The sequence below is a fragment of the Petaurus breviceps genome, unplaced genomic scaffold (genome assembly GCF_028583685.1).
Source record: "Petaurus breviceps papuanus isolate PSGF00001 unplaced genomic scaffold, PetGlider_PUasm1.0 186, whole genome shotgun sequence".
Classification (NCBI taxonomy): Eukaryota; Metazoa; Chordata; class Mammalia; order Diprotodontia; family Petauridae; genus Petaurus; species Petaurus breviceps.
In genome coordinates, this window is record NW_027185798.1 from 20,295,565 (window position 1) to 20,310,103 (window position 14,539).

Here is a 14,539-nt window from a genome sequence, read left to right on the forward strand (position 1 = left end):
GGGGGAGGGAGGTTAGAAGGGGGAGAGAGGAAGGGAGGGAAGGAAGGAAGGAAGGAAAGAAGGAAGGAAGGGAGGAAGGGAGGGAGGGAGGGGGGAAAGGAAGGAGGGAAAGTGGGAAGAAAAGAATGAAGAAGGAAGAAGGGAGGAAAGGATAGAAGGAGAAGAAGGAAGGAAAGGATGGAGAGAGGGAAGAAGAGAGAAATGGAGGGATGGAGAGAAGGAAGGAAAAGAGGAAGGGAAACAGAAAAGGTGGAAGGGAAGGAGGGAGCAAAGGTAAGAAGGAAGGAGGTAGAGTGAGACATTTTTTTGGACATGGCCAAAGTGGGCATTGGATTTGCTTGATCACACATGGAAGACTTTGGTTTTCTTGCTTTCTCAATGGAAGATGAGGGGACATAGGAGGGAGAGAAAGTAGGTCATTAGAAAAAAAAATATTTAAAAAGTAGTATCAGAAGATCTGGGTTCAAATCCTGACTCTGTCTTTGTGTTCTCAAGCAATACACTCCACCTCTCTGGGTTTTAGCTTCCTCAAATGTTAAAATGAGAAAGCTGGACTAGAACGACCTAGAAGGTCTCTCCCATCTCTAAATGACACCTCAGGAACCTCTCAAAGCCTCAGTTTCCCCATCTGTAAAGTGAGAATAAAAATGAGGCAACATGTTCACCTGTATTCATGACCTTTAAAGTGCTGTATGAGTGACATTATCGTTCAATCGCTTAACTTAACAGTGTAACTGCCTTCACAAAAGACAAGAAGCCTGGCTGGGCCCCAGGAAGTGTGGTCCCACCCCGCTGCATAGGTCCCATCAGTGGCTCACTTGTAAAGTCCGTGTCCAGGTCCTTGCCCCGTGCATTGGTGCGGCCCGTGGGGGAGGTGCAGGCCTTCTCTTGTGCTCTCTCCCGCCCATCTGGATTTAGAGAAGGCACAATCACAATTCTAGTCCTGTCAATCAACTAAAACACAAACAAACACCAGGGAGTCAGTCGTTAGTTCTCCTTGCCAGAACACAGGCGCCTTCCCTACCCCACTCCTTCCCACACAACAGGCGGCTCCAGGTCAGGCAGAAGAGAGCTCGCACAACTTCTTCTGGTTTCAAGCAGGATTTCTGTGATTCTATTTTGTTTGTTTGAGTCCGGGAGGGAATCTGGCAAAGTGGGAAGAAGGGCCCTGGCTGTGTGACCTTGCACAAGTCACTTACTCTCCCCATCTGTACAATAAGACGGGGCCCAGGATGTGATTGGTGGTTACCTTGTAGATACGCATATGTGCAGGGAGGGACTCTTTACTTTAGGCTTCACAGCCTCAGACTTAGAGTAATTTATCTGAGCATCCTTCCCACCTATAACTCCTCGCATCATCTCTACCCACCAACAATGAGTTCAAAAGCCAGGGTCTACATGGGGTGTCCCAAAAGTCTTAGTGAGACTCTCAGGCATCAAAAGCTTGGGTGACTGAAGCTACTAAAGCTTAACACCTCACTAAGACTAAAAGTATTTTAAGTTTATTAAATATTATAATTTGTACATATCAAATTTATAAAACAGACAGATTTATAAATTTTTCTATAAATTGGTAACATCACATTTATAAAATATATTTAAAATACTGGGTAGCCTATTTTTTTTTTTTAAGCAATCGGGGTTAAGTAACTTGCTCAAGGTTACACAGCCACTTATTTCTGGGTGTGGTGCTGAGTATCTGAGCCCAGGTTTGATCCAGGTCATCCTGATACTGGAGCCGGTGCTCTTACTCACTGTGCTGCCTGGCCTCCCCTAAGCAATTGGGGTTAAGTAACTTGCTCAAGGTTAAATGGCCAGGTGTTTCTGGGTGGGCGCTAAGTGTCTGAGCCCGGGATTCGATCCCCAGGTCATCCCGACACTGGGGCCGGCGCTCTTACTCACTGTGCTGCCTGGCCGCCCCTGGGCGGCCTATTTTCAAAGACTAAAACTATCATATGTTCAAAGGATAACGTTTACATGACATGAAAACAGGCGTCTTGACATCTATTGATCACTGGGGTCACTGACTTAGACCTTAGAAGACATCCAGTCCAATGCTTCATTTTACAGATGGGTAAAATGAGGGCCAGAGCAGTTCAGTGACTTAGGATTCTAGTTCTAGAACTAGAAGGAAACTCACAGACCCTTCCTTTTTACAGATGAAGAAACTGAGGCCCAGAGAAGGGCAGGGAAATTGAAAAAAGCCTTCTTCTTACTTTGGTAACAGCCGGGTTCCTCTTGTAGTTCAGGCAAAGGAATTCAGCCAGGGCCAGAAGCAGCTCCGTTCCGACGGGGGCATTCCCATGGATTCCGGCCACAAATCGAATCTTGGGCTCTTCGGGCTCAGACATGTTAGGCTTATTGGAGATTTCAAGGGACCAGATCTGTCGGAATTCAGCACTCTGACCCAAACTTTCAAAAGTAAGGAAAAAAAAAAAAGTCAATCATTGCACATCACTTTGACTGATTTGCTTCCAAAAAAACCCACAAGGGAAAGCCCTCCAAAATTGACTCAGGATCGTGATATTCCATGATCAGATGCCAAAAACAAAGGTAACCCCCACCACCTCCACCACCCCAGGAAGAGGCTGTTTGATAGCACACAAATGAGCTGTCATAAACAAACTGTTTGGTTCTTGGCTTGTTCTCCCTGATGCAATCGAGGGTGCCCAGGCTCGCTGGTGTGGGGAGCTTCCCACCAGGAAAGTGCAGACTATCTGCCCATCTACCAGGACATCGAGATATGGCAACCTGTCCAGATTACATCAGCCAAGATTTCCCAGCTCTAAAGTCAGGCTGCTATCTGCTACACCAGGAGTTCTTCAACATATTGGTCTCAGGAACTCATTATATTCTCCTCAGCCAGCCTCCCTTCAATAAATTTATTATGTTTTAAAGCATTTTTTTTTAAATTTGAGTTTCTAATTCTCTCCCTCCCTCCAGTTTCTCCTTCTTCCTTTCTCCTTTCATCCACTGAGAAGATGAGGGTAATGCCTCTTTACATTCTTAAAAATTACTGAGGATTATATCTATTGATACTTATCACATTAGAAATTAAAACATTTTGGGCAGCTAGGTGGCACAGTGAATAGAGCACTGGCCCTGGAGTCAGGAGAACCTGAGCTCAAATCTGGCCTCAGATACTTAACACTTACTAGCCATGTGACCTTGAGCAAGTCACTTAACCCAACTGCCCTGCCTTCCCCCCTCAAAAAAAAAAAAAAAGAAATTAAGACATCTTAATGTTATTATTAGTTGTGAGCTCATGGGCTCTCAAAAGGCTTCTGGGGACTTCCCAGGGTCCCTGGACCATATTTTAAGTACCACTGGGCTACACCATGCTCTCTTTCACTATAGGCATTGTTGTCCCCATCTTACAGATGAGGAAACTGAGGCTCAAAGCGGGGAACAAGAGCTGCCCAGTCTTATTGAGAATCCAGGTCTTTCTGAATCCGTCTGCCCCCCCACCCCCACCCCCGGCCCCAGGCACACAGCAGGTACTTAATAGGTGTTTGGACAGTGTCACTGAAAACACCACCAAGCACCATTCTCCTCAGGTGGAGGAGGGCATTCCAGGGGACTGAAAAGCCAAGTGCAAAGAGGCCCTCACTTGGTGAGGTTGGTGATGCGGGGGTAGTTCATGACGAGTCCTCGCAGGAACTCGGACAGGTCCTTGTAGGAGTGATAGCGATACAGGGCCAGATTGGGCGACGAGCTGAGCATGAGATGCTGCAGGCCGTTCTCGGCCGACAGGTCTTTGATTAAGGTCTCAAACTCCTTGGTCGTCGGGTCGCTCGAGCCGCTGTCCGCCACCATCTCCTTCATTTTGTTGGACTTATTCCTGGAATCTGAGGAGGATCGCGCGAGTGTGAAGTTGACCTGGACCGCCCCTTCATCCTTCACGGTCACGTTCTTTGTGACGGGATTGTATCTATCACCACCAACAGAGAGGAAGATTTTTTATTTTTTAAAAGGGGAAGTGAAATAAAATGGCAGCCCCACCTCCACTCCAACTAGAAGGAATATTATAAGAGATGAGACTGGGTCAAAGAGAACTCTCAGGAGAGGAAATTCCCTCTACCAATGCAGGTCAGCACCTTCTCAATGGACTTACAGAGAGCAATGAGAAGGGATGGCATCACACGGACAGGAGGCATCAGAGGTGACACTTGAACCCAGGCCTTCCTGTTTTGAGGCCAGCTCTCTATCACTACATTATCTTACTGAACACAACATTAAACACTAATCCTAATAACTGAACTTTCTTTAGTAATGTTACATTGAATGTTGATTCCTTTCAATAACACACCTCTCAGGCCATCTCTCAATGCCTCCCTTTTCCCTACCTCATCTGGGTTCTTCACCCATACATAGTAAAGATTAGCAAAGAAAACCATAAGATGGTCAAGAGGCTTCCACATCTAAGGGAGAGGGTAAGACTGAAGGAAGAAAAGAAAAGGAAACCGCGTACGGTTTGATTCTAATATAACTATAAGCTCTACTGAGTCACAAAGCAGAGAAAATGCATCTTCCTCCCTTCCTTGCAGAGGTGAGGCCTTATGGGTGTGCAATATCCCATATTCTGGGAGTCTTGGTTGATGTGCTGACATATTTTATGAACGCTCTCTTTTTAATGCTTTGTGACAAGTACTGGCTAGGGAGGGGAGAAGCCAGAAATTGAGATAATATTAAAACAAAAGGTATCAATGGACATTAAAATAAAAAAAAAAAACCCACCAAGGGTAAGGTTTGATCATAAAAAGGGTAGCAGCCACAGTGAAAATAGTCAGCTGGGAGCATTCTTCCAGAACTTATTAAAGTTACTGTACAAAATTAAAAAAAATGAATGCTAAAAATAAATAAGTGAACAATGCATTAAAAAATAAAAATATCTTTTAAATAAAAAAAACCAATAAAGGTATTATACTCCCTTTGCCACTAGAGGGGAGTCAAGTCCACAGTGTGGTTGCTTCTTTCCTAGGAATCCAGCAGAAGACTCTCTGCAGCATCCCTGGGAGGGCCTGGTGTACTCGGTTAAGAAGGCTAATAATCCTGACCCACCTCTGTGCCTTTGCCTGGGCTGTGCCTCATGCCTGGAATGCACTCCCTCCTCATTTCCTGCCTCCTACAAGTCCCTAAATTCCTTCAAAGCTCAGTTCAAATGCTCCCTTCAAGATGAGGTCCTTCCCTGATACCTTTGCCCCATCACCTACTGAGGTCCTCTGCAGCACCAATGCAATATTTACAGCGCCCACGATCACGATAAAGACCGTGACTATAAATATAGTATGACATTCAATCACAAAATATACTAGATTCTCCAGGTAGAGGGCAGAATTGAAGCACTTATTTGGACACCAGAAAACTGAATCCCAAAACCAGTAAGCTGATTCCATCATAGTACCGAAGATCTTCATAACACTGGGAGCCACTGCATCTTTCAGCCTTCCCACAAACCAGTACAAGATCAATATCTACTTATGAGCCTATCTGACTCCATACCTGAGCGTCCTCTCTCCCCCACCCTCTCACTGGCTCTGACTACTAGCTTCCTATAAGCTCTGCTTCCCTTCAGCAAACTCCTCCCACCACAGACTCTATGTGACTATACTTAGCCTATTAGGGGACAGAGTTTATCTTTACAGCAGGGAAGCTTCCTCTGGGCTCTGCTGCACCCTTGAGCAAATTCCTTCCATCACAGGCTCCATGTAATTACATTCAGCCTATTAGGGGGGCAGAATTTACTTTCAAAGCAGGGGAGGTCTTCAAACTCCCCCCTAGGTCTATTAAGGGGCAGGGAAAATCTTCAAATTCCCATTCCCATAACACCCTCCTCTCCCCATCACCTTCCATTGATTTACTGGGCACATATTTTGCATACACAGGATGTCCTCCCCCAAGTCTTAGGGTAGTTTTAAGCTATTAAAGCTTACTACAGCTGGGAGTACAAAGGTGAAACTGATACAGCCCCTGCCCTCAAGGGGATTACCTAATGCGATGGAGAGGGGGCGCAGGCACGGGCCACACACACCCATACACTTATGTATAAATGCACATTCATACAGGGTAACTACATATACACACATATATGGACATTTGTCCATACACACGTATTCATATAGGGCATCCCCCAAAACTTAGCCACTGCATTACGGACATACACATACACATGCACATACACACACTCACCCATATACACACATATGCATATACACACACTCACCCATATACACACATATGCACATATACCCACTCACCCATATATACATATACAAACACAGATACACACATACACATGTGCTATCTGCCCCACAGAAGGTAAGCACCTTGAGGGCAGGGACTTCTTTGTATTCCCAGAGCCCAACACAGTTCCTGGCACACAGCAGGCACTTTATAAATTCTTGTCAATCAGCTGACCCCACCCCCCACCCCCGAAGGCCATTTTCCCACCTCCACCCTCACTCACCCTCGGGCTGAAGCAGTGATTTTGTAAGTTCCAGGAACCAAGAGGCGCCAGTAATCCCCACTCTTGTAAGAGGTGACAGGATGGTTGATGTCAGCCACACTGATGGTTGCGTTTAAGATGCCTCGGCCATCTGTGGCATCCAGCACAAATCCTCTGACGCCCCGATGGACCTGGACAAAGCATACCAATCACAATCAGCAGGACTTTGTACAATGGTCAGTCTTGAGAGAGCATGGGCCCTGATGATGATGGAGCTTCGTGCTCGCCAGGATTCTGAGGGGCCGAGTCTAGTCGCCTTTGATCAGTCATTCACACACTTACAACAGGCAAGCTTTCTGCCCTCATCTGATCCCATATGGATTTTCATCGTGTTGTACTTTCTACATCCATTAAGAAACCTTCCGCATCCTTTTCCTCCCAAGTCTTTCTCTCATCTGCTTTTTTTGGGGGAGGAGTGGGGGTTTCTCAAGCCTCTCAAGTAAAGTTTTTGACCGAGGCTGAATTATTTGTTTTTGGTGCTGCTCTGACTGCTTCTGTCTTCAATGTGAAGTTTCAAGGAATCTGGAATTAGATAGGCTTTTCCTTTTCTAGAGTCACTTCCATGCATTCTTTTTTGTGGTTGCTGCCTTTAAATGGACAACAGGCTATTTCAGCTTTCTACCAAGGAGCACACCCACCAGCCGGACGTTGCTATTCTCCCCCGGCCTTTCCCCAGACCCTCTCTAGTTCATTCTGCCTGGGTGGTGCCCGACTGGTCACTACAGGTGTCCCATGGTAACTCTATCTTTCCTCCAATGGTTCTCACCAGGGCAATGACAACTGCATATCCTATTGTCTGCAGCCCCTGAAATGTTTTTACATATTTGGTCAGCTATTGGGGGTAGAACGTATTTGTTCATAATGGTTATTGCAAATGCCAGCTTTATTTTAATCATTCTCATCATCATCATTTTGAATTTTTACAACAGTTCCTACCATCAGATGGTCAAATGTCAGAATGCAAGTTGAATGTAAGCTCCCTGAGGGCAGAGAATATTTTCCTTTTGTTTCTGTCTTTGTACTCCCAGAGCCTGGCATAGTGCCTTGAATATAGAAGGAGTTTAATAAGTAGGTACTGTATTAAACTGAAGTTGAAAGAAAACTTTTGGTCAATGAAAGAGTAAGTTAAAAGTTAGGCTTATTTCCATAATAAGGAAAGAACACTGTTAAAAAAAAATCCTCCATAAAACACCCAAACATCACACTCGAAGGTGAAACATCAGCCTTCCGACTCTTAAAATATATACCTGCTTCATGAACTGGATCAGAGACCTGCGATTCTGCTCCCAGTACCTGGGCAAATCCTTCTCGTAAGGGTATTTTATACAGCTTAATTCAATAGTCACTTCAAAGCAATTTGTGTTGAGATAGTTCCAGTCTTGCATCCCGCCTAGGGAAGAGAAGAGTCAGAACCATTAGAACCCTCCACCCTGAAGAAGGGACCTGATGGACCCTCCATCCCAGGAGTTCCAGGGACACAAAACTTCATTGTCAATTCTCATTATGAATCCAATTCCATAAAATGGGGATGAGAACAGCACCTACTACATAGGGTTGTTGAGAGGGTCAAGCAAGATGATATATTTAAAGTGTTTTGCAAACTATAAAAAGCTCTGTGTGCTAGCTATTGTTAATAATTACCAATTATGTGGGGGCGGCTAGGTGGCACAGTGAGTAAAGTGCCGGCCCTGGAGTCAGGAGGACCCGAGTTCGGTTCTGGCCTCAGACACTTAACACCCACACAAAAAAAAACTAGCCGTATAACCTTGGGCAAGTTACTTAACCCCAATTGCCCTCCAAAAGGCAAAAATATATATCACTAATTATGATGATTATTAGAGAAGGCTATACCTGGGACACTGTACCAGTTGGCTCCATTGGTTATTCCGTGGGAAAAATGCTCATCAGGATACATGTCCTTGCAGGAGCTGCCCTGATACATCTCAGAATTTTCCTGGAAGAAACAAAAACCATTTGATTAACACATCTTGTGATCTGCAGAAAAGGACTTCTGGCTTGGCATTCTTTCTAATTTATCCATGGCAGAAGAGTACAGTAGGGGGCAGGGGGAAAGCACTGAATTCGGGTCAGATTTCATGGGCTTAGATTTTGGTGCTGCCCCTTATTCAGCGCGTGACCTCCTCTCTCTGATACTCAGTTTCCTCACATGTAAAATGAAGGTGTTGGTCCAGATGGCCTCTGAGATTTCTTCCCTCTCTATATTATGGTCTGATTCTTTTTTTCCAAACAAAGGATACAATTTTTAAAATTTGGGAATTAAATTCTACAGCAGCTCTGGCCTTTCAATGGAAGCCTACCTTGGAATAAGAAAGGGCCAGGTGCTGGAACACAGCGTCATCCGGACACTTGCTGTAGGCATTCACTCCCTGCTCGTCATCATCGTATGGGTAGTTCACGACCAAAGAACCTACAGGGAACACCAGAAAGTGAATGGACCTGATCTGATACGTGGCTGACCCCTCCAATGGTGTACAAGAGTCCCCTCCTGTTCGAGGTCACTGAACATCCACTGTGGAGATTCCGCCAAGGCCATGCATGGCCCTTCTCCAGGCAGATCATCCCAGGAAGCCAGAGGAGTGGGATGCCCCTCAGCCACACTTCCAGATTTACTGGGCCTGGTGCAGTTAAAGTAATGAACACATGCGATGACCCAGATCATACAGTAAAGACTGGAGTGAAGCATTAGCCAGGGTTATCACAGAGCCTGGCACACAGGAAGAGGCATTTAATAAATGCTGGAAGGCATCAGCAAAAGGATCAGGGTGTGAGATGTGCACATACAACAACAAAAAGTCAGCTGGAAGGGATCACCAATCCCTATTGGGAAGAGGGTGGTGCTGTCCTCACGGCCTAGGAGAAGTCCATGGACCCCTGAATACAGGGCCTTGGTTAGGAAGGCACACTCCCTCCACGCCTCCTGAAAGGACCTTGCCTGTCACCCCTCATGTCCCCACTCCCAGCTCACTCTCTCTGCAGGTCACAACTGCCTTTCATGGGCAGCTCTCCCCTCAATGTGGGGCCTTCCCCCCTAGAATCCAAGCTCAGGGCAGGGACTGTCTCTCTCTGAAAACATTAGGGTCCGCAGCACAATGCCTAGCACCCAGGAAATGTTCAACAGATAACTTTTCCATTCATTCACTTGTACATGGAGGGTCTCCTAAAAGTCACCCTATAAATAGCATCTCCATGGCAGGAGCTTGGGGATTTCTCCCTAACTGGCTGCCCAAGATTTTCATGACTTGCAGCAATTCTCAGGCCTTAGGCAAGTTCAGCTACAGAAGAGGTGCTCATGTCAACATTCTGACTCTCCCTGAGGGACACAACAAAGTCTCCTGGGCCTAACAGGTTGGATCTTGCCTAACCAAAGTCTTCTCTCCTCTCCATAGCTTATGTCCTGCCTTCTCCTGACCAACTTATTTGGAATGCTTCCTCTTCCACTTCTTCCCATCACACTATGTCCTAGCTGGGGGGCCCGGAAAGACTACTTAGATTTAAGAATAAGCTTAGGAGAATATATAACACATACTAATATTTACGAATATGATAATGATACTGCTTAATAAGCTAAAAATATTGCTTAATAACAATTATATAATATATACTAGTATTATAATATTGCTTGACAACATAATACATACTAATATAATGATAATACTGCTTAAGAATACTGTTCAATAATAACATAACATAATATAATAGCACTGCTTCTAATGTAATATATACTAACATGGTAATAATAATCATAATATTGCTATAAAAGGTAAGAATACTGCTTAATAATATAATGATACTAATAATGTATACCAATATAATACTATTTAATATATTAATATAATGATAAATACTGTTTAATAAGCTTAAGAATACTGCTTAATAATATTACATATAATAATCCTGCTCAATAATATAGTATGTACTAATATGATGATAATGATAATACTGCTTAATAATAACAACATATAATCAATCTTCAACATTCACACCTTTAACTTTCACAACTTCAAGCATTTGTGTGATTTTATTAGTAGTCATTTTCACTTTCATTCATCACTATGCACAGTAGAAAAAAAAAAGAGAAATGCCATAGGCCAGTTTGTGGAGAGGCTGGTATAGTATCTGATGAGGTCCTTCGCTGGCCTTGCTCACCCTACCACTGTATAGAGCTCCTTGTGCATTCACTGAATATTTTCATTGTTTGCCTTAAAAACTCAAGTTTTGTGTGACAATTATGCCCCCGAAGTTCAGTACAAATCCTCTGGGCTCTAAGCCCAAGAGTACAAAGTGTAGCTTAGTGAAAAAATAAAGGTATTAGATAAAACTTCATGTGAGAATGTCTGCAGCTGCTCTCAGCAGCACGTTTGTTACCAGATCAGTGATTGATTATATCCACAAAGAGGAGGAAAGTATTTAGGGCGCTGCAGATTTCACGTGTTATGAGAAGTGAATATTGTCTCAAATCAATGTTGGTTTTTCTCTTTCCCATGGAGATGTTAGCACAAAAGGTCACACCGAATTCTAGGGAATTACTAGAGAAAAAATGTTTTGAATGTTACCAATTTTATTTTGTGTACTGTATTTTATGGGTTACTTCATGGTTACTGTGCTAGGAAAAGTGTGCATGAGCAGAATTAAGGTTTTGTTATAAAGAATTGTATGTAGGAAAGTATATTTTCAGGGCTCTCTAGTGAAAGATTATAGCTTTTGGTAGTCACGAGGACCTATCCTTATTTCCCATTATCAACATTCACATTTTTAACTATTGCATCATTTTTTAGGAACATTACCTGGTAAAAGTTGAGAACTAATGGTAATAATAACAATAGTACGAATACTATATGAAATACACTGATATGATGATGCCACTCAATAAAACGAAGAATGCTACTTAATGTAATAATATGTACTAATATAATATCACTCAATAATTTTAAAATACACATAACTATTAGTAATGCTACTACTTGGTAACAAGCTTACTAAATAAGTAAACATGCTACTCAATAATACAAATAATATACTACTATAATAATACTGCTTAATAACACACACTAATATGTAATATGAATATACTGATAATGATAAGGCTGTTTAATAAGACAAGGAATACTGCTTAATAATACTACAACCATGCTAACATATGTTAATCTAACAGTACTGTGTAACAATATAATACATGCTAATGTGTAATGCTGATGCAGTAATATTAATAAGCTGCAGAATGCCACTTAATGACAATCTAACAGGACTAATGATACACAACACTGCTTAATAAGATATATATAAAATATAGCATGCACACTAATACTACTGTTAGCAGTAAGCTGAAGAATACTGCTTAGTAATAGAAAACCAATACTAATTATAATACATATTAGTATAATACTATGATTTAATAATATTCACATATATAATGCTAATAATAATTCTGATTAAGCTGAATAATGCTGCTTAATAATATAACAACACGTATAATCATGTTGCCTAATAATACTATTATATGTGTGTGTATATAAAAATCTATGCATACATATTCCTGCTGCTTAGTAATAAGCTGAACTTAAAGAATAAGCTTAGACTTAAAGAGGACAGCTGTGAGGAAATCACAGGACCCCAGTTCTAGAAACGTCCAGAAAGTGACTTGCCCAAGGTAACAGGCATTAAGTGACAAAGGCAAGAACTCAAGGAAGGGATATGCTGACGTTGACACTGCCATGATTAAAATGGACCCTGCCCTAGTGGAAGGGGATCGGTGGGGGACTAAGCAGTAAAAGGTCTGGAGGACAAGAGGGTTACGAGCAAATCTCTACCGCTGCCACAACCACAGCAGCAATATCTGGATACTCTAGATTTGAGAAAAAGAAAAAAGTGAAAGTCCCCGCCGGAGAGGAGGCAGAGCAGAAGCCCAGGGCAGCCTTCCCAGCATCACGCCCCTTCCCCGCCCACTGCGCACCTCCATGCAGGTTGGCAGACAGCACAAACGGGTAGGTCTTGAGCCAGCTCATGACGGCCGTGGTCTCAGGCTGCACAGGGTCTGTGATCTGGAAGAACTGGTCGGGAAAATTCCGGTTCAGATCAAAATTGTTGCTGTTGTTTCGGCCGACTACACCCGTGGAGTCTCCTAGGGGACAAAGCTGGGGTTGGGACTGGCTGGGACTGCAGCTCATGGCTGAGTTGAAACACACAGGGCTTGCTCTGTTGTAAGAGATGGCTCTTGGGTGAGGGCAAGGGAAGGGAAATGAGAATGTAAAATGTATATAAAAACAAGAGATAAACTTGTAAAAACTGTTTTTTTAAACCTCATGTAATTAACTTCTCAAAGATCTAGCCAGACCTTCACTACCTTCTCCATTCTTCTCTGCCCATCTACCACCCTTGATTCTTTCCTCCTACTCAATTCTTGGCCCAGGACAACGTCCATCTGCAGCCCCTGTCCGAGATATACCCACTCTCAGACTCACTGAAGCAATACGTGTCTGTCATGCACTTGGCTTTTCTAGAGTAAGTAATATTCACAGCTGACATTTACTGAGTGTCTTCTGGATTACAAAAGCACTTCTATGCATAGCAGCTCACCTGGTCTTCAGCACAACTTTATGAGGCATATACTAGAATTACCAAATTCCCTGTGTGAGAGATGAGGAACCCAAAATCAGGCCACTATGTGTCTATGACTATGATTCGATCCCAAATCTCTCCTGAATCCACAGATCAAAGATTCTGAGTTGAAAGGGATTTCAGAAGTCATCCAGCCAAAACCCCAAATTTTATGAATGAGGAAACTGAGAGGGTGCAAAAGGGATGGGCCTAAGGCCACTGAGGGAAGGAGCTGAGGGGGCTCTGAATCCCGGACCACAGATGTGGAAGCCAGCTCCCGTGCACTGTGGGCTTCTGGGGACCCCTGGAAGAACTGCTTCTGCACTGCTCTAGAGTTCACTGAGGAGGCTTTGCTGTGCACAGGTCATTGCCATCCACAGACAGGGGCATCTGGAGCACCACAGGGAATCTTCCAAGACTGGGGAACATGTCTTCAGTCTAGCCCTGCCCCTGTATTGACAACAGGGTATTGATGAGCATGATTTCAAGGCGTACAGTCACCTACATAAAGAGCACATTGCCTGAATTAGACGAAGACTGACCACATTCCCAATCCCCCTTATCCTCAGAGAAGTGGGGCAGAAGGGACAGAAAGCAAAAAAAAAACAGTTCAAATCTAGCCTCAGGTCCCTTCCGGCACTAAAGCTATGATCAAAAAATTCCATCTTCACAATACATACTTTAAAGAGTGAAGAAATCCAGTTATGATAAGCTATTGCTTAATTACAAATAATCCCAACAGACTGCCACAACCACACAATCAATGACTGAAGATAACATCTCATCATTCTGATGACCATTTGGGACAAACTGTTCTCAACCTACACACTTGAAGACAGTCTGGCATGAACTCCAGTTAGACTTGGCCCGCCCCCCAAAGAGATGGAAACGGGTATGTTTATACCCATGTGTATAAACATACTGAGAGTGGCTCTTTTTCATGGCAGCAAAGAGGCAGAAATGAAAGAGGCACCTGCCAATTGGAGAATGGCTGAACCAATTATGGAAATAACATGTAATGGAATATTAATGCACAACGAGAAATGAAGTGAGGGACAGCTTCAGAGAAAACTGGGACCCCATAGAGAATGGAGGGAGCACAACCTGAAGAACCATTTACACAGTAACTGCAACACTGGAACTGTAACAGCCACAGGTAAAGTGAAAGGGGAAAAATAGATGTTAACATATGTGTGTATGCATGTATGTATGTATGTGTGTATGTGTGTGTGTGTGTGTGTGTGTGTGTGTGTGTGTGTATGGGGGGGAGGGAGGACAGGAAAGTTGAGCAGGCTCAGAAGTCTTTGGGAGAAACACATCCTAAGACCATTTGGAGGCAATGATTTAGCCATTAGTCAGATGGAACACACACACACACACACACACACACACACACACACACACACACTCTCTCTCTCT

General features: G+C 43.5%; 1 protein-coding gene across 1 annotated transcript in view; it reads right to left on the reverse strand.

Annotated features, from left to right (window-relative positions):
- The window catches only part of CPD (carboxypeptidase D), a 70,141-nt gene that overhangs the window by 15,316 nt on the left and 40,286 nt on the right, over positions 1-14,539 (reverse strand). Inside the window, exons 7-14 of the mRNA XM_069089153.1 lie at positions 12,477-12,816; positions 8,824-8,933; positions 8,357-8,459; positions 7,753-7,895; positions 6,467-6,636; positions 3,611-3,931; positions 2,217-2,412; positions 819-954 (exon numbers count right to left, since the gene is read on the reverse strand). Coding sequence (XP_068945254.1) covers positions 819-954; positions 2,217-2,412; positions 3,611-3,931; positions 6,467-6,636; positions 7,753-7,895; positions 8,357-8,459; positions 8,824-8,933; positions 12,477-12,816 — 1,519 coding nt within the window. The remainder of the gene's footprint in view (positions 1-818; positions 955-2,216; positions 2,413-3,610; positions 3,932-6,466; positions 6,637-7,752; positions 7,896-8,356; positions 8,460-8,823; positions 8,934-12,476; positions 12,817-14,539) is intronic.